This window comes from Hakea prostrata, chromosome 1 (assembly GCF_041222555.1).
Source record: "Hakea prostrata isolate BN-2017 chromosome 1, UWA_Hpros_2, whole genome shotgun sequence".
Taxonomy (NCBI): domain Eukaryota; kingdom Viridiplantae; phylum Streptophyta; class Magnoliopsida; order Proteales; family Proteaceae; genus Hakea; species Hakea prostrata.
This window is the reverse complement of record NC_142600.1, coordinates 25,645,118-25,668,205: the sequence shown is the minus strand read 5'-3', so window position 1 is coordinate 25,668,205 and position 23,088 is coordinate 25,645,118. Positions and strand designations below refer to the sequence as shown.

Here is a 23,088-nt window from a genome sequence, read left to right as displayed (position 1 = left end):
AGTGTATAATCCCTGACTGCAGGGTTTTGTAAACCTTAATTTGCTTGCTGTTCATCAAGGATACTTGGTTTATTAACCCTCATCCCCCTGAGGCTACGTCAGTTGGTGTCTAGGTTTGTCTTCATCTTTAAAACCTTTCTTAGCCTTGGATCTTCAATTTTTAATTGATTGATACTAACAAAGACACGAGGAATTACTTGAAGAGAAGCTTTCTATTCAATTTTCAAATCTAACCTCTCACTTTCTCAGCTGGAGGGGTCTATTTATACATAATATGTGGTTTGGACTCTAAGCTGGACTCTAACTTGAAATTAGGAACTAATTCAAAATAGGAACTACTTGACTTAAACTAGGAAAAACTGAAATAAAACATAAGAAATGATTATTCTGCCTGTATAACTTATGATTGGGCAGAGTTCACATAATTGGACCAATTAAACTAGTTAATTCACCTATTTTTGTGCATAGCCCACACAATAAACTTTGGACCCATAGAATAGGCTCCAAGGGCCACCTTTACTAGCCAAGAAGAGAGGATAACAAGGGGCTATGTTTATTTTGCCTTCCAAATCATTCTGTTTAGAGGTGTGGAAAGGATGTTTCCGTGAAGCCTGGCTGAGGAGAGAAGGTTTTGGGGAAATGGGGTCCCATGGAGTCTTTCCTGTTCTCTGGTTCTTAGGAAGGTGGATACCTCTGAGTCTGCTGCAGGCCTATGACTACATAAATGTACTAAATATAATCTCAACACCCAGATCTATCAACCAGAGGTTGATTCCAAAGGAAAATACGCCAACTAAGTGGTGGAACTGCAGCACGTTGTCAACTTTGTATCTGATTTAGTTGTTGTGTTTTGTTTGGATGTGCACTTTGATTTGTGAAACAAAATATATACTGCCCCTCCAGGGGGGGGGGATTCTCCAAATGATTAATGATTTGATATTCTTTGACTTTTATACTCACTTGGTATTCATGCACAAGCCCTCTGAGCCTAACATATTTTTCTGTGACTTAATTCTTTATTATGTTCAAGTACAATAAGTTTCTCTATTGCTGTCAAATTCCATCATGGATACAATGCAATCTGGAGCGAAATGGTGGAGATGCATCCAATGATGAATTTATCAGTTCTTCAGTCGAGGTGGATGTTTTCGATGAACAGAAGCCTGAGGGCAATCCTTCCAATGGTGTGTCACATGGAGATCTTCTCTGATTTTTTTATTGGTGTTACTTTATATTGTGTGTGGAACTCACTTTAGATTATTATAAATTTATATATTAGGTTCTCCTAATGCATCATCGGGTATGTTGAGTGATGCTTCATCAAACATTAGATGCTCACCAGCAAGGAGAATGAGAAAGGGGTGGAAACGGCGTGATCATCTGCAGCAGAGAGCCCGCCAAGAGCGTTTAAATAGCAGTAGGAAGTGGAGAACTAAAGATCACGATGAAACTATGAATATGCACATGGCCACAAAAGGCACACCATGCAAACCTATTGAGCTTGCTTCTGATACTGTTACTGAGACTGCAGACATTGTCAAGGACACTGATGATGATAACATTGATAGGATTTCTGAGCAAGCTGAATCTTACATAGATGAGAAAATTGGCTCAAGTAGCACACACACTGGTGAAAGCTGCTCATGCCTGTCCTTCGATCATGTTGACATTTGTAAAGGGTGCAAACATGAAAATCGGGGAAAAAATACATCCTTGGTTGGTTCACTAGATGGAATCAATGAGCAAGAAGAATCATCATCAATAGAAGGATCTAAATATTGCCCAAAGTCAAAAAGGCATTCAGATGGAAATCTTGACAATCCCAAACCAAGCAAGTCTAGGAGACCAGTCAGGGATGCCACAAATATATCGTGCAAGTATAGTACAGAATCATTCTGTAGCATTGATGACCGAATACCTGATGGCTTTTATGATGCAGGGAGGGATCGCCCTTTCATGTCACTTCAGAGTTATGAGAGTTTGTGCCGTGACTCACGTGAAGTAATCCTTGTGGACAGGTCTGTTCATGTTCATAGCACGTCTGCTTAATTATAATTTTGTAGCATAGTGGTTTTTTATAATAGTAATTCGTCTGTGTTCTGGTCCAGAGAAAGAGATGAGGAGTTAGATGCAATTGCATTGTCTGCCCAGGCACTGTTGTCTAGCTTGAAGCTGTCCACTGGTTCAGTGGAAGAAAGTGAAGAATTCTCTATTGATAATCTGCAGGTTGCATCTGTGCTTGCTTTATATGTTTCTGGTTGTTTTGGCGGTAATGATAGACATGGTAGTGTTGAAAGGGCAAGGAAAGCTGCGGCTGGATCAAATTATCAAAAGCCTTTTGTATGTACTTGTGCAACTGGGAACAGTGATCATGATGGGAAATCCATTAAACAGATTTCGGGAAACGAATCTGACTTCGTTGATTTGTGTGAGAAATCATTACGGTCTATCAAGGAAGCCCGCAAGTCCAACATTATCCCTATAGGCACTCTGCGATTTGGTGTCTGTAGGCATAGAGCAGTGCTTATGAAGGTGATATTTTATTGGGATTGTCTTTCTGATTTTTGAGTTATAAAATTGCTAATTTTGACCACTCTATGCTAATCAGTTATAAAATGTGCAGTATTTATGTGATAGGGTGGAGCCTCCAGTTCCTTGTGAGCTTGTGAGAGGTTACCTAGATTTTATGCCACATGCCTGGAACATCATTCTTGTCAGAAGAGGTGATTCATGGGTGAGGATGGTTGTTGATGCTTGCCATCCAACTGATATAAGAGAAGAGACCGACACAGAATATTTTTGCAGGTCCATTTCTTTGTTATTCCCCTTTCTTTTTTGTCTGCATTTTAGAATGGGGTATGATGTATGATGGAATAAATGCAATGCTTAGAATCCTACACAGAGCAGAATCATATATCTCACAACGAGCAGGTTAAACTCCTCAGAAATCCCTAAACTTTGGTTAGATGTAAATAACTAATGGTGTTCTTCAATCCCTCAAGTAGGATGAATATTCAGCTGTTGGATCCTAGAGTGTTGGCAAAGGACTGAAAATGTCTATAACGGTATATTTTCTACATGTCAACAGACCATAATAATTATCAACGGATAGAACATCATACTTGAAGATCAACCCATTCCAATGTCTAGATTTTGTGGAACAACTGCACTTGATCAGAATAGTAGCTGAAAAAAAAAAGCTATCTGCAGGTCAGGTCAGTGGCTTATATCAAAGGAAGGTTAAGGTTATGTTAGGTAGACTGACATGCTCGAAACTCACCAAGATCTACCAGTTGGATGAAGCATAATCAGTATGATGGTGGGCCTGTAGAGGGAAGGAAAAATTGCAGGGAGAAAGGGAAAGATATTGTATAAGCACAGACGCTAATATAGAAAACTCAGATTTCAATTGAATTCACTGATTATTGCTGGGTTACAATGATGTGAACCAAAAATCTCCCCTTGGCCAAAACCCTGGAGTGGGACCCATGGCCATTCCAAAGTGGCCTACTTACGGCTGCCGAACCTATTAGAGGGGTATTTTGGTCAGTCCAGCCATCATTAGTTGATGATTTTATTTTTCCGAAGAGTCCTAGTCAGTTAAGAGTCCAGTTTCAGTTAAAATGTGTTCTTAAGTCTTTGGGATTCTTCTTTAAAGATAGGCTTTTATTAATCTTTATTTACAATAAGAGTTCCTTTAGTATTTAAGTCCTAGGGGGAATCTATTTTCAAGGAGATCCCATTAGATCTTTAATTATTATTTTGGATATTTGAGATTAATTTTAAGGGGGATCCTAATCTATAAAAGAAACCCCATTAGAATTAGAGTCTCTTGGTAGACTATAAATAGCCTACTCTTTCTTTGTATTGCTTAAGTCTGATTTTTTTTATTAAGAATATTGAAGTTGAGGACCATGGTTCCTATTTGAGGGGGCCATGTCCAATTTCAGAAAGCATCTTCAAAGATCAGCAATCTACTCTGTCTAGAACTCTTCTTCGCTCACAGCATCCCCCCGGCTCCTCCCTCACCTTCCCTAGCTCCCGCAAGCCCTCCCCCGTTCTGCCCAACATCTGCAGCCCCTCCCCTGTTCCTGTAGACCCTAATTCCCCATCCCCTTGCTGCCATACCCTGGCAGCAGCTTTCCCTAAGTCCCATGACACCCCTGCCACTTCTCCCACCCCATATGCCCTCCCTAGCCCCTCCCCTATCCCCTCCCCTATCCTATGACACCCCTCTCCCCTCTCCAACCCTCTTGGCCCTTCCTCTCTATCTCTTCTTCCTTGCGGCATAACCAGCAAACAGAAAAGAAGAAAAACAGAAAAAGAAAGAAAGAAAGAAAGAAAGAAAGAAAGGAAGAAAAGAAGAGAGAAAAGAAAAGAAGAAAGAAAGGAAAGAAAGGAAAGAAGAAGAAAAGGAAGGAAGAGGAAGAGGAAGAGCAAGGAAGAGATAGAAAAGTAGAAAAGTTCTTGTTTTCTTTTCAAAAATTCTACCCATAAAGACTTTGTTAAGCCTCTAACTTAATCCCCTTCCATCCCATATAATTTTGTTAAACCCATTCCCTTCTTTATTTAATGGTATTACCCATCACCCACTATTTTGTTACATCCCATATGGATACCCTACTACCAAACAAACCATCCCATCTTAGGTTTTGTTAAAACCCTAACCTTCCCATATTTGTGTGTTAACCTAATTATTCAAACCCAAATTTAGAAATACTATTCATTTGATTGTTGGAAAATCCTGGGCAACCCTTAATTTTAGGGAAACCATCCAGAGCCCTATCCTAAAATTGGGTTTCACATCTACAAGCTTGTGGTTGAAGATAAAAATAACACATATCCTAATTGGACTACAAAACTGAAAATAAATTGCAAATCAAATTCTAACTCTAGCTCATATTGACTCATACTGAAATAATAAGTATTAAATAAATAAAACTAATTCATGCAAATCCGGCTCCGTATTGCCTTATTTTCGCGTGAAATCAACTTTAGGTTGATAGATATGGGGTTTGGGCATTTGTTTCGTATTTTTATGTTGTGATGGGCCAATTCTATGGGCCTGTAAGTTTAGTATCTAGGATAACTACAAAAGTAAGTATTTTATCTTGTTTAACTTAAGTCAGATTTATTAAGAGTCATTTACATCAATTTATTATCCCTTATCAGGGCTGGTACATGTACCTAATTAGTCCCTGTTATTAGTCCATGTTGTCAGTATCCTATTTCAGTTCGCTTTAGTATTTCAAGCACAACAACAACAACAACAACAACAATAAGCCTTTTCCCAACTAAATGGGGTCGGCTACATGGATTCTTGCCCTCCAATCGGTTCTGTTCAAGGCCATGCTAGATACAAGGCCTAAGCTATACATATCCTTTCTCACCACTTCTCCTAAGGTTATCTTAGGTCTACCCCTAGCTCTTCTAGTTCCTTCAATATGGACTATATCACTTCTCCGAACAGGAGCATTTATAGGTCTCCGTTGAACGTGGCCGTGCCACCTCAAACGACTTTCTCTAAGCTTATCACTTATGGGAGCAACTCCCAGACCAACTCTAATATGATCGTTTCTTATCTTATCCATCCTAGTTTTGCCACTCATCCATCTTAGCATCCTCATTTCTGCTACACTGAGTTTATCTATATGATTCTTTTTAACAGCCCAACACTCTGCACCGTACATCATAGCCGGTCGGACAACGGTCCTATAAAATTTTCCTTTAAGCTTTAATGGAATACACCGATCACATAAGACCCCGGATGCACCTCTCCACTTCATCCACCCTATTTTAATTCTTTGGGAAACCTCATCTTCTAAATCACCTCTTTTACTTATGATTGAACCTAGGTACCTAAAACAATCACTTTGAGGAATCTCTTTATCGTCAAGTATCACCACTTCATCATCTGCCCGATCATGACTAAAGTTACAAACTAGATATTCTGTCTTCGATCTACTAAGTTTAAAGCCTTTTGATTCCAAAGCTACTCTTCATGATTCTAATTTGGTATTAATCCCCACTTGGGTCTCATCAATCAACACAATATCATCCGTAAAAAGCATACACCAGGGGACCTCATCTTGAATGTCTTTGGTTAATTCATCCATTACCAGTGCAAATAGATATGGGCTTAAAGTTGACCCTTGATGTAGCCCAACTGTTATCGGGAATTCATTACTTTGTCCCCCCATTGTTCTAACACTAGTCACCAAACCATCATACATATCCTTAATTATATCTACATATTTACTTGCAACACTTCTTTTCTCTAGTACTTGCCAAATTAACGCTCTAGGGACTCTATCATGAGCTTTTTCTAGGTCAATAAATACCATATGAAGGTCTTTCCTACATTCTCTATACCTTTCCATAAGTCTCCTAATTAAGTAAATAGCCTCCGTTGTAGATCTTCTCGGCATAAACCCAAATTGGTTCTCCGTAACTGTAGTTAAGTGTCTCAACCGTGTTTCAATTATTCTCTCCCATAATTTCATCGTATGGCTCATCAATTTAATGCCTCTATAGTTATTACAACTTTGAATATCTCCTTTATTTTTGTAAATTGGAACCACAACACTTCTCCTCCAATCATCTGGCATTTTCCCTGTGCTCATAATCTTATTAAACAACTTAGTCAACCAAACTAGTCCATGGGTTCCTAAGCTCTTCCATACTTCAATTGGGATTTCATCAGGACCTTGTGTCTTGCCGAGTTTCATCCTCCTTAAAGCTTCTTTTACTTCGGACATCGAAATTCTACGTATATAAGTTCGGACACCAGTGCCTTGGTGAAAAGTGTAATCGTTCGAAACATAAGTGCTTGAAGAATGCTCATTTAGTAAACTAGAGAAATAGGTTTCCCATCTTTTCTTAATATCCTCCTCACAAACTAATACTTTACCATCTCTATTTTTAATACATCTAACATGGTCAAGATCTTTACTCTTCCTATCCCTCATCTTAGCTATCTTATAAATAGATTTTTCCCCTTCCTTTGTGCCCAACTTATTGTATAACTCTTCATACTTCCTTTCCCTTGCTTTTCCCGCAATTTTCTTAGCTTCATTTCTATCTAACCTATACCTTTGAAGATCCTCAACATCCTTAGTTCTTTGCCATGTCTTAAAACTAGCTTTTTTATTCCTAATGGCAGCTTGAACCTCACTATCCCACCACCACGTCTCTCTATAAGAATGGATCTTTCCTTTTGATTCACCTAGAACATCTTTAGCCACCTTATTAATACACATAGCCATCTCATTCCACATTGCGTTGGTATCCCCTTTAAAATCCCATTTTTCTTGTTTGACTACTTCATTAACGAAGGATTTAGAGTACTCTCCTTTCAAATTCCACCATCTTATTCTGGGATAGTTTACCTTGGACCTTTTATGTGTTCTTGGGACTAAGCACATATCCAAGACCACAAGTCTATGTTGTGCAGTTAAGCTTTCCCCCGGTATCACCTTGCAATCCTTGCACAACAATCTATCAGTCCTTCTAGTTAGGAAGAAATCTATTTGGCTTCTATGCTGTCCACTTTTGAAAGTAATTAAATGTTCATCTCTCTTTTTGAAGTAAGTATTTATAATAGATAGATCAAAAGCAGTAGCAAAATCCAAAATTGAAATCCCCTCGTCATTCCTTTCTCCAAAACCATAACCTCCATGAACACTCACTCTCATATCCTCTTTGATCTTTCCAATATGTCCATTTAAATCACCTCCTATGATTATTTTTTTTCCTTGACGAATTCCTTGCAGTAATCCACCCATATTTTCCCAAAATTCTAGCTTTAGACTTTCATCTAGTCCTACTTGAGGTGCATATGCACAAATTATATTTACGAACTCTTTCTCCATTACAAGCTTGATAGTAATAATCCTATCACCCACTCTTTTAACATCCACCACATCATTTTTTAAATCTTTATCCACTATTATACCCACTCCATTTTTATTTGTTTTATCCCCAGTATACCAAAGTTTAAAGTCATCCAACTCTTTGGCTTTTTTACCCCTCCATCTAGTCTCTTGAATGCAAGCTACATTAATCCTTCTTCTCCTCATAACATCTATCAATTCTAAGCTCTTACCAGTTAGAGATCCTATGTTCCGAGATGCCAATCTAATCCTACGCTTATGGACTAGCTTCTTTACCTGCACTCGTCCACGGCTCGGGAACCCTTTCAAGCACAAGTAGGAATACAATTATAAAGCTATAAATAAGGCCCTACACGTGTAAAGTTCTTCGGATTTCAAATTTAATAATATTGACTATTACAGTCTGTGTATTTGCTTAAGTGAAAGGAACTGTACATGCATGATCACCTGGTCAATTCTATTTATCTTCTTATGCTATCTGCATTTTAGGTTTTCTAGATTCTCTGGTTCATAGATAAACTGAATTTGAACACTTAATTTTTTGTTTTTATATATATATATATACACACACACACACATCGTGTGCAAGTGAATTAAACTTCAACGCTTAAATTCAGGTATATTCCTTTGAGCCGGATTCTTGTTCCTGTGAAGAATGGAAACATGCCCAGCTCGATCTATTCTTTTCCTTCTCTTTCAGCATGTGATGAAATTGAACAGACAGCATCAAGTTCTCTAGTTCGGTGCAAATTTGGTTCCGTTGAAGCTGCAGCAAAGGTCAGGGTTCATTTTTTTATGGCCAAGAATCTTTACTGTATGTTCATTAGGAAATTTCTGTGCTTATTCTATTGATGTATTACAGTCGGTGGTTTTTCCCTTTCTTTTTGAACGGTGTCAGTTCATTCTTTTTTTTTTATCTGTACTGTTGTATTATGGATTTCATTTCTCTAAGCGTTCGTTTCCCCCCCCCCCCCCCCCCCCCCAAAAAAAAAAAAAAAAAAAATGTTTGACATATGCCAGAATATGGTTAACACTGGGAAGTTAAGTTTTCAAAACTGATATTGTCTAGTTGTTCCATTGTTGGTTGATTTTTCAATTCTTTTATAAACTTTCTCGTTTTATTTCTGATTTGATGGCCTAAACTTCCTTAATGCTGCACCTTTAACCAATTTATATTGGTCTGAAATCGTATGATCTCTCACTCTATTTGCCATCTGATTCCATAGGTGCGTTCCAAATGTGTCGACTCAATGGATGAAATGAGGAACTTTGAGTACACTTGTCTGGGAGAAGTAAGAATATTAGCTGCTTTAAAGAGACACCCCTGCATAGTAGAAATTTTTGGACATCAAATGTCTTCTAAGTGGGTTCCACCATCAGAGAAAAATAAGGAGTGCCGTTTATTACAGTCTACAATTGTGATGGAGTACATAAAGGGCGGTTCCTTAAAGGTTATTTGGCTACTCAAATTACTTGATTCCCCCCACCCCCGGCCCCCCGGCCAACCCAAAAAAAAAATAAAGAAGGAAAATTTCATTTTGTCTTCGGTTTATGCCTTGATATTTGTTCTTGCTGTTTTTAAAACAGAGTTACATACAGAAGCTTTCACGAGATGGTCAGAAGCATGTTGCAGTTGAGTTGGCATTGATTGTTGCTAAAGATATTGCCTGTGCATTAACAGAGTTGCATGACAAACACATCATTCATCGAGACATTAAAAGTGAAAATATTTTGATTGATTTGGATAGAAAAAGAAGTGATGGTTCTCCAGTTGTCAAACTATGTGACTTTGACAGAGCAGTTCCCCTTCGTTCAGTCTCTCACACATGCTGTATTGCTCATGTTGGAATACCTGCTCCTGGTATTTGTGTTGGAACTCCTCGGTGGATGGCTCCAGAGGTGCTGCGGGGAATGCATAGCCAGAAGAAATATGGGCTTGTAAGTTGATTCTTCTGTGATTGTTAAGTAGATCTTTCCTGTTTGAAACTATTTCGCTGTAAATGCTAAGACAAATTTATATGAAGAAATTGTTCTGTATTTCCTTTCCTGATCAAGTTAGCTGGTATCCGTGGGCATTGCAGTTAGTTTTATCTTTACCATCTCTCCATTATTTATCTGCCCTTCTCTGTTCTATATTTGGCCGCGGTAAAAAGGGTGACACTTTTAACCACTTTGCTGGCAAATTTTGTACGAGGAATATTCTGCTATGTGACAACAATGGGCCGCTTAATGTAGTTCTAGATTGGAAGGGATCCAACTAGAATCCAACAGCCAGTATCTGATCAAAACTAGTAAGTTTGGCAAGGTCAGATAGGTGAGGTTGGTCAAATTAGGATAAGGGTTTGGTAGGACTTAGGGTTTAATGGTCAGTTCAGGTTGGGTTGATGTTAGGAAGTCCATTGGTGGAGGATACATATGGGTTTAGTGGTGCATTGGCTGCAAGTTGGGTTAGGTTTCTTAGTTTTGAAAAGGAGATGATTGAGAAATCTAGGATTTCTAATTGTCCACAAGGGTGCTAAACTTGGATCAGTTTTCTTGTGGAGGGAGGAGAGCTTTCCATCCAAATTAGGGCCTGTTTTGATGACCAATTTGTTCTGTGATGAATTTAGGGTTTAAAAATTAAACTCAGACAAACCAGTCACCAATTGATGATCAGATTTTGAAATGTGAAGAGAAAAATGATGCTTGCAGAGTGTGCTCCATGGTTCAATACTTGAAATCAGCATGTGCAACAGCAGGAACTTGAACAGGCAATTTGAGCTTGATGTAAACCAGGTCTAGGGCTAAAGGGTAGATTGGGAATTCCCTAGGCTTAGGGTTTACCCAGGAGTTTTCAGAAATAGTAGAGGGTTTTGTAGGGTTTCTAATACTGTTCAGGTATGCTGAAATTGAAGTTTCCGATCTGAATTTATTTAGGAGTTAAATTTCAGACTTGAGAAATAAAATCCTAGACCATTTAGGACTGGCTGAGTGTTTCGGTTTGGGTTGGAAGATGACTTGGGGTTGCTGGTTCTGCTGGGTGAAGGCACTGTGGATGATATTCTGTAGTACAGAACTACTGTAGAAAGGTCGGAATGGATTTAGAGATGATTTACAGATTTCTGGAAATTTTCAAAAAGGTTCTGCATCTTCTCTCTGAAGAAGGTGAAGTGCAGGTTTTCTCAAAATCCAGACCTAAGGCTGTTTTGGAGGGACAGGAGGTAGGACTTGAATCAGCAGGCTAGGGCCACTCTAACAAGGGTAGAATGTAGGGTTTTGGGCTGGGAATTACTAAACCCTAAAGGGGCTGGGAGTAGGTGCCGTAGGGAAGAAGGGAGCAGGGAGAGGTTTCGGTTACTCAAGGGGAGAAGGGTAGGGGCTGTAGGGTTGAAGGGGAAAGACCAGCAGGTCTGTGCGATGGTATTAGGAGGGGGGGTATTCAGGTCTGAAACAGAAGGGATGGGGCAGGGAGACTTGCGAACAGAAGGGAAAGGGGTGTGGAGACTTGTGGATGGGGTGGGGAAGGGTTACGGTAGGGGGTGGGGGCTTCTACGTACTTGGGGAGGTGTGAGGAGACAGGACTGAGCGCTGGAATGCTTTGATGATCTCTTGAAGCTTCTGTAGTTGAAGAAGATGATGATGAACAGAAGAATTTCAAACACAAAGGAGACCCTGGTCCTTACTCAACAATTTAATTAATAATCAAAACTGAAAACAAATTACAATGATGTGGCCTTTTATAGCCTGAAACAAAGGACTCTGATTAACTCTAGGATTCCCTTAACTGGTGGAAACCTTCTACTTATCAAATTAGACTCTTGTCTAATCTAAAAGAGAATCAAATCATTACGTGATCTCAGCCTTTGGATCTGAGATCTCACCTTCACTCTTGGAGTCATATAATTAGGCACATGTTAAATAACTTTACTCCTAAACAACCAAATTACAATTAAACATAACTTTAACTCGAGATAAAATATCAATAAACACAACTTTAACTCAAGATAAAATATCCATAAATACAACTTTTACTCAAGATAAAATATCCAAACAACTTCAACTTGGACTCGAACTGACTCAAATAAATCTGACGTTCATAATTTAATTTGAGGAGTAAATTGAGGGCAAAATGCCCAAATACCCCCCTCCTGTAGGGTTCATTCTAGCCTATGGAGGCTTCTTGTAGCCATCCTGGTGGGCCCCACTTGAGCTTTCAGCCACGGGGTCCTTGTGTTCACATCAGAGCTTCAGGGGAGAAGACCTTAATCCCAACAGAACTGTTGTGATCCTTCTTCCTACAATGATATTTGCTTCAATAGCTGGAAGTAGCCTTCAGTTTTGTTATTAATACATGAATCTGCTGAGAAGTTGCAGCTTGGCTTTGCTTAAATAGCTGGAAATAGTCTTCAGATCTATTATTAATGCTCTTGAACCTGCAGGGATGTTATGGCAATAAGATGGAATTGGGTTCAACCAGGGTTTGTTGAAGAGTTGAATACTAGGGAGATGGGAACAGAATAGGTATCTCAAGATTCAACGGTTTTTAATCTTGGGGCCATTTTTATTTTCATGTTGGCAGACAGAAATTAAATTTCAAACTTAAAACTAGGAATTGAAGTAGAGCTAGGACCAAGGATCGGAATCTCAGTTTTGAGGTTGGTTTTGACCGGCCCAGAAACCAAGATATGGTGGTTGGGCCAAAATTTTTTGTTGAAAATTGGAACATCTCCCTGCAAGTTTCGGTCCTTTTTTTTATGGTTTTTTCATATGATTTCTTGCCTACTGCCCACTTAAAGCATAATGACCACAAAGGAATTGATATTTTGCATTTAAAAAAAGCTAATTAGAAGTTACCATTCAAGTATATGCTAACACACGAGAGGTTTCAAGAAATATAAACTTTGTAAAATTGAACATGATGCAAGACTAGACATATATTAATCTCATGGTCATACAAGACAATTTAAGCCATCATCAAGCGAAAATAATATAAGGGTAATATTGGAACAAACCTTGCAAAAATCTTCCAAAATCTCCAAATGAGGAGCAAATGGTGTGATGGAAGACAAAGGAGTGACTGAAATTGAGTGAAAAATGTGCAAAGCACAAAAAATTCAGCACGGTTATTTTGGGGGTGGGTGGGTGGGGGTCTAAACAGCTTCAGTGAAAGCTGTGAAACACCACTTGTTTCGTCTCAGTTTTCTAAAAAACCACAGATTTCTTGTACCATGGCTAGAACCATTAGGTTTCAAAGCTAATTTCCAGTTGGGATTGCAACTCCAAACTCCAATAAAAGACTAAATCCCAATTGGAACTGCAACTTCAAGTAAGACTTTAATGAACGACAAAGTTAAAAATTAAATAATTCTAAACATGGTCCCATGATTTAGTGCTGGTGTGGTGAAGAATTCCTGCTGTTGCTGGTTTTTGATGGCCTATTTTCATACTCAAGTTCAAACAAATACGTCGACATACATCCATGAATCATTGTATTTTCAGCCATCAACACCATAGTTGTTAAGGCGTTGCGTAGGTTGCCAGGCACTGTGGTAGTTCTAAGCATCTAGGTTTCACCTATTCGCCTAGCCAAGGCGTAGTTGCCTTGGTTTTCTTCACCCCGTCATGCACCTTGTCATGTAGATGCTGTGACAATTATGATTAACATCTTTTTTTCCCCTTTCTTTCTTTGTCTGATTTCTTTTGATAAGCCGTTCAAGATGGTCAACCATTTTTTAATAGTGTGGCAGTTGGTTTTGGTCAGCTGGGCATTGGTTATGTTATATAGCTAATGGATTAGCCACAAGCTAAATGTTATCCTAAAATTTATTCAGATTCATGTATGCCATTGTATCTTTCATTGTTCTGTCCATGTAATGCCATGCACCCTCTTTTAGTCCCTAGACTCATAAAACTTAAAGCTGTTCCATTTGGCAAACTCTGCTGAAGCTTGACATGTAGGCAGCATTCTTTGGGGACAACATGTGTGCACAATTTGCGCCCCATTTGATATTCCATGCTAGAAATATTTGTCTATGTTGACATCTTTTTTCTCTTCTTGAGTATCATAGTAAACCAAAGCCGCCTTCTTAAGGTAGGACTGTTTCACTAACCTGTTTTTGAGCACTAGCAAGTTTAGTTGTTTGCTTATGAAAAGATAATGATGCAGTACCTGTTCAGATTAGTTTGGTTCTATCGGTGGTTTAAAACCACTGCATGCAAGTTTTGATTAAAAACCCAGGCTCATCTGAATTCGGGGACCCAGTGAATAGTTTCTTGTATTTGAAAGGTTGGGGCATTGGAGATCCTTATTTCGTTAAAAAGAAAAAATAAAGATTATTACTATTAATTTGTCTTTCATTTAGTTTTAGTTAGTTGTTCCTCTTGACCATACTCTTCACATTATATCCAAGGAAGAAAATTCGACTGAAATAGGAATTTCGACCTTGTAAAAGGCCGAAATTTTGATGTTTCGGTCGGAGCTGGACATTGTTTTTTATTTTGGAAATTGGAACTTCAATTTCTGGCTTTATATGGACTCAAAATGATTTGGATTCTTGCATACTACCTATTTTAAGCATAATAAACACTATAGAACTACTAGTTTACCAAAAAAACCATTGAAAATGTAACATCCAAGTATATACTACATATGAGGAGAAGCAAGAATGTTACCAATTACAAGTCTACTCTTCTTCCGTTTGCACCCCATACAAATGACGATACAAGTCCCATGATCTTTGCCCCATATAGTTGGCAACTGCAACTCTGTACATGGCCTCATCCGCATGCCTAAGATTTTATTATGATGGGAAGTTCTGAATCTCCTGATAAGGAATTGGTTCAACTACATATGAAAATGTTGGTGTTGGCTATGGTATAGAGTGGAAGATCTGCTCAACAAATGAATGAGCACCCTGGTTGTCAGCATAAGGTCCATATTGACAATAAGGTTCTAGTGGCAGACTCCGGTAGGTGATAGTGGGAGGGACACCATAAGCTCCATAACCATAAAGCTCCACTATTGGTTGACTCTTAATTATTTTTAATTTTATTTTAATATTTGAATATTTTTTAAATTATTTAAATATACATTAAATATAGTAAAAATAGATATTAACAGAAAAAAAATCAATTCAAAACCATCATAGCAATATGGTGTCTCAACTCTCACATACATTAATTTGAAGCTCATACATCTACTATGCTGTCTATACATATACATCTTTAGCAATATACATAATTTACAAAATATTTTTTAATAACAAAAAATAAAAAATTAATTTTGACACTACAAATTCATAGATCAACACTCTAAAATAAGCATACTTAAATTTAGAAGCAATCCAAGAAGATTTAAGGCACAAAGAAAACAAAAACAAAAAAAATGAAGAAGTTGTTTACTCACCTTGCAAGATTTGAGAAAATCCACAAATAGAGGAGCAAATCTAGTGTTTAAATGAAATGGAGTTCTGGAAATTAGGTGAAAAGAGGGATGAAAGCAAGAAAAATATAAAATAAGGTTCAAAATAGGGTCGAAATGTATGAGGAGATATCGCTCGATTTGGGTTGAAATGATGTTAGGTCGAAATATCGATCGAAAATGGTGATTTTTATAATTGCGTAGGTGTCGTTTCGGGTCGATTGGAATATTGTGTTGTATCGACCGATATTTCGGTGGTCGATACGACACAATATAATACATTTTGTGTTTTTACTACTGTATTTCGTTTTGATCTGTGATTTTGCAGACATTTTGACCGAAATTGTTACAATTTCGGTCGGTTTTTCTTCCTTGATTATATATTATATTGTGTCTTATAATGCCTAAGATAGACAGCGAGCACTCCATTACATGCAATTGATCCCTTTTGCGTGGAATCGAAGATGATTTAAAAAAAAAAATAATAATAATTTCCCTTCACTTACATTTCTTATATCATGTCCTTTAATTCATAAGCATAGGGTTAGAGTTGCATTTTGAAGCATCAAATCTTCAGCATATGAAAATTTGGAGCTGATAGATGTTATATGTAGAAGAAACATGAATGTTGCATGTATTCAAGATACATGATCGAAGGGTCAGAAACCCAAGCATTATATGACTTCAAACTATAGTACTAGACTACTTGGGGGAGGAAAGTAGTGGAGTGGCACAGTTGTGGACAGAGATTTGGAGAACAAAATAGTGGATGTTAAAAAGATCTGGAGATACGATCTTAACTACCAAGTTGGTGTTAGACAAGTTAGTATGTATACACCTGGGGTAGATTGAATGAGATTGTTAAGATACAGTTTGGGAACACATGGATGAATTAGTGCAAGGGTATGATTAGGGATAGAAACCAATTATTAGAGGTAACGTCAATGAACATATGGGCAGAGTTGGGGGAGAGGATTGAAAGGGTGGTCTTAGCATTGGGCCTTATGATATATTTTGGCTGGTGCATTGCAAAAACATTTTTTCAAAAAAAAAAGATCATTAGGTTATCTACAAGGGTGGGCAAGACGCAAGCTTATTGGATATCTTCATTTCTAAAGGGTCAGACTGACTATTAATGATTGTAAGGTTATATACTTATACCTGAAGTGAGCTTAATTGTTCAATATGCACTACAGCTCTTGTATACATGTTAAGCACAAAACAACATAAGAAGCCAAACATGTTTGCCTAAATCATTTGGTGACAATGAGGGAGGTACTAATGAGATGTGGATTGAGTTGGCAAATCGTATTAAGAAGGTTGCTAGATAAATCCTTGATCAAGGGTATTTGTTTGGCCCCAAGAGAGACTTGGTGTTGGAAAGACAAGGTACAGATGGGCCATTAATCTTAAGAATGTTCATTTTGAGATCTGGAAAAGGACCAATGGTCTACATGATGAAATGAGATATTATGTGGCCTAAAGAGGATGATCAAAAGATTTTAGGGAAAGCAAGAGTGAAACAGATATGGTGACTTTTGTGAAAAACTTAATACAAAAGAAGGGAAAAAATTGATCTGTCAGTTAGCTATGATATGATGTGAAGTTTGATGGCCGAAATAGGGCCTAAGGGATGCTGCCCCTACACCCTATGGCCCTGGAGGAAAATGTGTCATAACAGGAGCATTTTGGTAATTTGGGCAGTCCTAAACAAGCTCAATTAGGGTTAGTTGGATTCAACACGTTAGTAGGAGTCCAAATCTAATGTTTTTTTTGGTGTTTGAATTATTCTTGTTATGAAAGAGTCCTAGTCTAGTTAGGAGAGGTTCAGTCAGAATCTTAAGTTGGATTCCTTCTTAAGTTAGAAATCCTTTAATGATTGCAATTTATTTTAGTTAGGAGTTTCCTCTAGATAAAACTCCTGATGGGGACATTACATGTCCACCCGTTTTTCACTACTACCAAAGACGGAGGCGACCACCTTGGAACCTTTTAGCTTGGTTCAGCGAGGAGTATGAGGAGATCTACTTGTAGTGGATCACCTGGACCCATAGGACCAGGATCCACGTAATTTTTCGGTTACATTGGTTCATATTTTGGATTTATTTCAATGTAAGGGTTACATTGGTTCATATTTTGGTTTTCTATACTAAGGATAGTTTAGTCTTAGGATAGTCTTAGGATTTTTTATTTATTTATTATTATTTAAGCAACATGAGGGCATCATTAGTTGCAGGGGGAAAAAAAGAGAAGAAGAGAAAGAGCAGCTGCAGCCTTCTCAGGAATCCAGTGATTACTCCTCTCTCTCTCTCTCTCCCTCTCTCTCTCTCTCTCTCTCTCTCTCTCTCTCTCTCTCTCTCTCTCTCTCTCTCTCTCTCTCTCTCTCTCTCTCTCTCTCTCGTGGGGTTGTCTACTCTCTCTTCGGTATGTCCTATCCTTCCCCATTTCTCTCTTCTCTTGCTTGTTTCTGGCTCCCCAGCCCTTTTCTCTCCCAGGTCTGACCTTTTTTTCCCCCTCCTGTTTTGATTTCTTCTCCTCCTCCGTTCCTCTTTCTTTATTCGCCCATCCTGCCTGTCTTACGGCATCCCTGCTGCCTCTTATTTCCTCTTTTCTTGTACCTGTCAACAGCCTTTGCTGCCTCTTCTTTGCTTCTTCTTTTCTTCTCCTCCTTTCTTATTTTCTCTTTTCTCTACATATCACCTTGTAGCACCATTCTGCCAATATCTCTTTTCTACTGTCCTCGTCAGTTTCTTCTAGTTTCTAACCTTATTTTCTTCAGGGAATTCTCTTAATACTCTATGGTAACCCTTGCATTCATCCTCTTCTTTCTCGTTATCTGTTGGATATCACAGTACTGCAGTTTCTGCCAATGGCATTTATCTGTATTTCCTGGGATCTCTATTTGTTTTCTCTCCTTGGCATAACGTCCTTGCTGCCTTGTGTCTACTGTTATCTGAGATTGCTGACTTCTTGTTGCATTGGAATAATTGTTTGATGCCCCATGATGATTGGCTTTGGTTTAAGATTAGGTTTTTGCATTGAGTGTACTGCTTACTTCTCTATTGAATGGAAAATTGATCACTATGACCTGCTGGAATTTTATTACCTTGAATGTAATGCCTCTGATCTCTTTGCCTAACTCTGTGGATTAATCATATATGAAATCTGATTTGTTTCCTTTGGTCTTTATAATGTTTGCACTTAGATTAGTGATTGTTGGTTAATCTCATGTCGTAAACATCTTGCTAGTAGTTTTTGTGTGCTGTGCAATCCCCTCCCTTAATCTGTCCTGGTGTCCTACTAGCTTTAGATCCTGTTTCCTTGTAGAATACCCTAGTTACATTAACTCCTTGTTTGTTTTGCTTTGTGATTTGAGTCCTTGTAGGTATCCTCTGACTTGAGGCTATAAATGTAGCCGAACACATGTAATCCGAACGGTTCTTTTGATGCTTAATAAAATTGATTGAAGGAGAATTGAGTGGAGTTTGGAGGTTTCCAAGGGAGGAAACCTGTGGCAGCCTGGTCTGTGGATTTGTTCATGCAATTAGCCTTCTTCAAGCTGTCAACAACATTGAGTCTTCATCCCTCACAGCCCCCAACCCTTTCCCCCATCTCATCTCTCCATCCCCCTCTCCTTTCTCTCTTGCGGCATTCTCCCTTCGTCCCCTTATCCAAACCCTGCCTCTTCTGGATACCCCACACTTTTCCTTTTGTAACCCTCGATCCCTAATTCGCACCTAAAACCCTAGATCTGAAATTTCCCTTTCCCCACAACCCTAGTTTTGAGATCCCTTCTCCCTTAATTCCAGCTAGCCTAAAACTCCCTCCGCCCCCATCTCTGCGGCAGTTCATTCTTTTCCCAAAACCCCTAAAACCATAACCTTCATTCCCATATCTTCCTCATTTTTTTGTGTGAAATTTTCGGATTTTTCCAAAGGTCCAAATTCCAAATTCAGATCTAGGCCAATTCATCCATTAAATCTCTCCCAAACATTAGAAACCTTATCCCCCCACCTTAGCGACTTTCCATCCCAATTTTAGCCAAGGTTGAAAGTATCCCACGATACCATATGATACTAGCCGATACGTATCCATATTTGACCCAATCGATACAATACATTTCTCCATTGAATTACACTAAAATACATTAGCCAGAGCAATACAATACTCGATACAGGACGATACGTCTCTTAAAATCACCTAACCAATACGATACTCGATACCAATACTTTAAACCTTGATTTTAGCCCTATTAGGCTAACTAGACTAACCAAACCCTACTCCAAGCCCTAATTTCTTTGCTATGCTAATTTCCCCAAAACCCTAGACTTCTGGAATTCAATTTTGAAACCAAAAACAGCAAGGTGCAGGTTCGTATTCGTTCACCCTAAAGTCCAAACCTAGTAATCCATCCCTGAAACCCCTAAACAGCCTTAAATCCGTAATCGCAGGGTTTTAGTAACCCTGATGGCTTGCTGATTCTCCTTATTAGTTCCTGTATTCTCGCCTCACCCTGATGAGGTCACATCATGATGGGGAATGGGAGAGCAAAGATATGGGCAATGTTAGATGCATTACAAAAGAGTGGATATTATTACAGGATGGAGATAAAAACGAGATATAGGGTGAGTATTTTTACAATGTGCTAAATGGAACTACCTTGATTTATAGGATGGATTCAAAGGTGGAAGAAATTAGCCTTGAATGAAGCCAACACATGTTAGAGACATCTACAAGGCTACGAGAAGTTGGCGAGGCCTAATTTCAAAAGGCCCTACAAAAGACGGAATTTAATAAAACTAAATCGGATCAGATACCAACTAAAGTTGGTCAGTTTAGGAGTATCTGTGTGTGTGTTTGGGGGGGGGGTTGCTAGTCAAAACTGTAGAGGCATAAAACTAATGAGTCATGCTTTGAAGCCTTGGTAAAAAAATCATTAAGAGTCACCAAAGATTAGAATTTGATACATCAGAATACCACTTTGATTTTATGCCTGGAAGACCTGACAGAGGCTACTCATCTTTGAAGGAGGCTTATGTAAATTTTTAGAGCCTGTAAAAGGAACATCCATTGGATCTTTATCTACGTGAAAAAGGCCTTTGACAATATCTTGAGAGCTCATTTGGCATGTCCTAGAGAAGAGAAGGTCTCAAGTATTTACTTGGATATGGTTGAGGACGTGGTGACGAGAATCAGAACTCTAGATGGCAAAGGTAGTGAGTTCCTAGTTACAATGGGATTAGAGCAAGGATCAGCTTTAAGCCAGGTATTTGTTTGCACTCATCATGGACATCGTAACCAGGCACATATAAGACAGGTCCCTTGGAGTTATGCTATTGACAGGTGATATTGTCTTGATAGATGGGACAATGGAGGGGATTAATGTGAAGCTGGAATAACGGACATTAAACTTTAAATCAAGAGCTTTTAAGCAGACACTCCCCCTCCAAACACCCCCCCCCCCCCCCCAAAAAAAAAAAAGGGGGACCCCAAACCATGCAAATAAATATGTAAATAATATGCTACTTCAGTCCAACCATGAGAGACAATGAGGTACTATGATTTTGGCATGAGAACTACCACAAGGTGATTTCTTTAGAGTTTAGATACCTGGGATGAAAAGGGTGATACAGAAAGTGATGTTTCCCACTAAATTAAAGTAGGATGGATGAAATTGGATGAAATGGAGAGGTGCATCATGAGTGTTATGTGACAAATGCATGCCTGTTAAGCGTTATGGGAAATCTAATGGGCAGTAACAGAAGTGGGTATGGCACTTGGAGCAGAGTTTTGGGAATCTTATACAAGTAATATAGATAAGATTGGTGCAGAAAGATGATTATGCATAGCAAGAATAGAAGAGAATGGAATGAGGACTGCTTCAGGCCCAAATAAGGGAGTTGCACCACTTGCCATGGTGGTCCCCTCTGGACTGCCTGGATCCCATGAGTGAATAGAAAGTTTGGTCTACATTGGATCTTACCTGAATCTCCCCATCTATCTTCCTGAGGAGAAGTTTGCTTTCAAACTCTGGTTCAAACAGGAGTATGCCATGCTAATGTGCCTCGGATGATCCCCATCTCTGGGTTAGGTGCTGATGAGCATATTGAACCATCCATGTGGCTGAGAGCCCTCACAGCCCAGGCGCTATGGTCATGTCCAACCAAGATATATGAATTTACCAGGGGCATTAAGGAAGAGTGATCAGATTCAGTTGACACATCTAAAAGAGTGACATAACTATTGAGTTGGGATAATGTTATGGTTATTGTATTTAGATAGATTAGGAGAAACTGACATTGTTTTTGGTCTTCTTGTTCCAGAAAGTTAACTTAGTTAGGAGCCATTCTTAACCTGCAGCTGGAAAGAGATATATGTTGGTCTGCTGTGTTTCCTTTATTAGAGTCTGAAATCAGTCGAATCATTTGAATTATTGCTCATAAAAGGGAGTCTCCTTACTTGCGACTGCTTTGTTTTACTTCGGAATATATTGTAGTCGCTTAATTGCCCAGCTTGAAAAAGTGATCGGCGAGTCAACAGGATTGAAAAAAATATTAGTTTAGGATTGATCAATCTGTATTACAACTTTCTATTTACATAGGAACTGGAAGTAGAAGGAATGGTACGATCCACACATATTGATACCTTTGTTCCATAAGAAAATCAAACTTTTTCATTCTTATTAATTATTTCTGATTCACCAGTTCTTATCTCTTTTTGAAGGAGGAAAAAATAAAGATATGAAAAAGTCATATTTTTTTCTCAGTTTTTAATTATTCTAATTTTCCCCAATACTTCCAATATTTAATTCAAATAAAGAGGTTGCGAGTGATCAGGTTAGATGATCAAGTCGCTAGTGAAAAGTCAGCTTGTAAGGCCAGGCTTTGCGTCTTTGAACTAAACCAAAATCTAGTGTCGGAATTTTTGACAGATGTCTGCAAATTTTGGAGACTTTTGAATGTATACTGTAACCTTCTTTTTCCTTAACCTGACGGTTGAAGAAATTTTTTGTAATCATATCTGTGTTTTTCTTATTCTTTGGTTGCAGGAGGTGGATATTTGGTCATATGGGTGCCTAATTTTGGAATTGTTGACTCTGCAAGTTCCTTATGCTGGATTGCCAGAATCAGAAATTCATCGCTTACTTCAGGCATGTTGAACTTGTTCTCTCCCCCTCCCTGCACTCCCCAAGAAGCCTGTGTGCATGTAATGCTTTTGTTGGAATTCTACCTCCTTCAGGAGGGTGTTTTGCCTTGCTCTATGGCACAGTTCCCCACTGTCTCAGACGGTGCATCTCACCTGGCTTTAATGGTTCAATTTTTACTGGTGAGAGTATTGACTCCACCCTATACAGTGATTTCATCATTACTCCGTCCCTATCTACGACGGTCTGAAATACCCTTTTCACCATGCCAATCCATGTCCATGGAGAGATTCTCTCTATAGGTGACGAAAGTATATCAGTAATATGTATTCTTGACCTGCACTGGCTTTCCAAGGTGTCTTATTTAGAAACAGTTGAAGTTGAATTTTATCTATCCTGGTTGGCCCTGGGCAGTGTTGGTATAGGTACCTTGTTGCACATGTGGCAGATGCTAATTATGACATAAAGAAGTTGTCAGAACTTGTGCTAAATCTGGAACGACCTGCGTAGATTATTCTATGGGGGTTGGGTCGGTTCTGATCATTAATTTCCTGGATACTTACCTTCCCTTTCAAAATCATAAATTTTCAAGTTTGTTTCTGCTTTTAGTTACGTGAAGAGAGCGAAATGTTGTTGCATATTCATTAGTTTTA

The 23,088-nt window shown here is 38.6% G+C and overlaps 1 protein-coding gene across 1 annotated transcript in view; it reads left to right on the top strand.

Moving 5' to 3' along the window:
* Nucleotides 1–23,088, top strand: part of LOC149028471 (Leucine-rich repeat protein kinase family protein) — a 28,886-nt gene that overhangs the window by 4,698 nt on the left and 1,100 nt on the right. Inside the window, exons 4-11 of the mRNA XM_089136969.1 lie at nucleotides 1,031–1,184; nucleotides 1,280–2,018; nucleotides 2,109–2,532; nucleotides 2,624–2,805; nucleotides 8,510–8,669; nucleotides 9,119–9,343; nucleotides 9,480–9,830; nucleotides 22,340–22,441. Coding sequence (XP_088993095.1) covers nucleotides 1,031–1,184; nucleotides 1,280–2,018; nucleotides 2,109–2,532; nucleotides 2,624–2,805; nucleotides 8,510–8,669; nucleotides 9,119–9,343; nucleotides 9,480–9,830; nucleotides 22,340–22,441 — 2,337 coding nt within the window. The remainder of the gene's footprint in view (nucleotides 1–1,030; nucleotides 1,185–1,279; nucleotides 2,019–2,108; nucleotides 2,533–2,623; nucleotides 2,806–8,509; nucleotides 8,670–9,118; nucleotides 9,344–9,479; nucleotides 9,831–22,339; nucleotides 22,442–23,088) is intronic.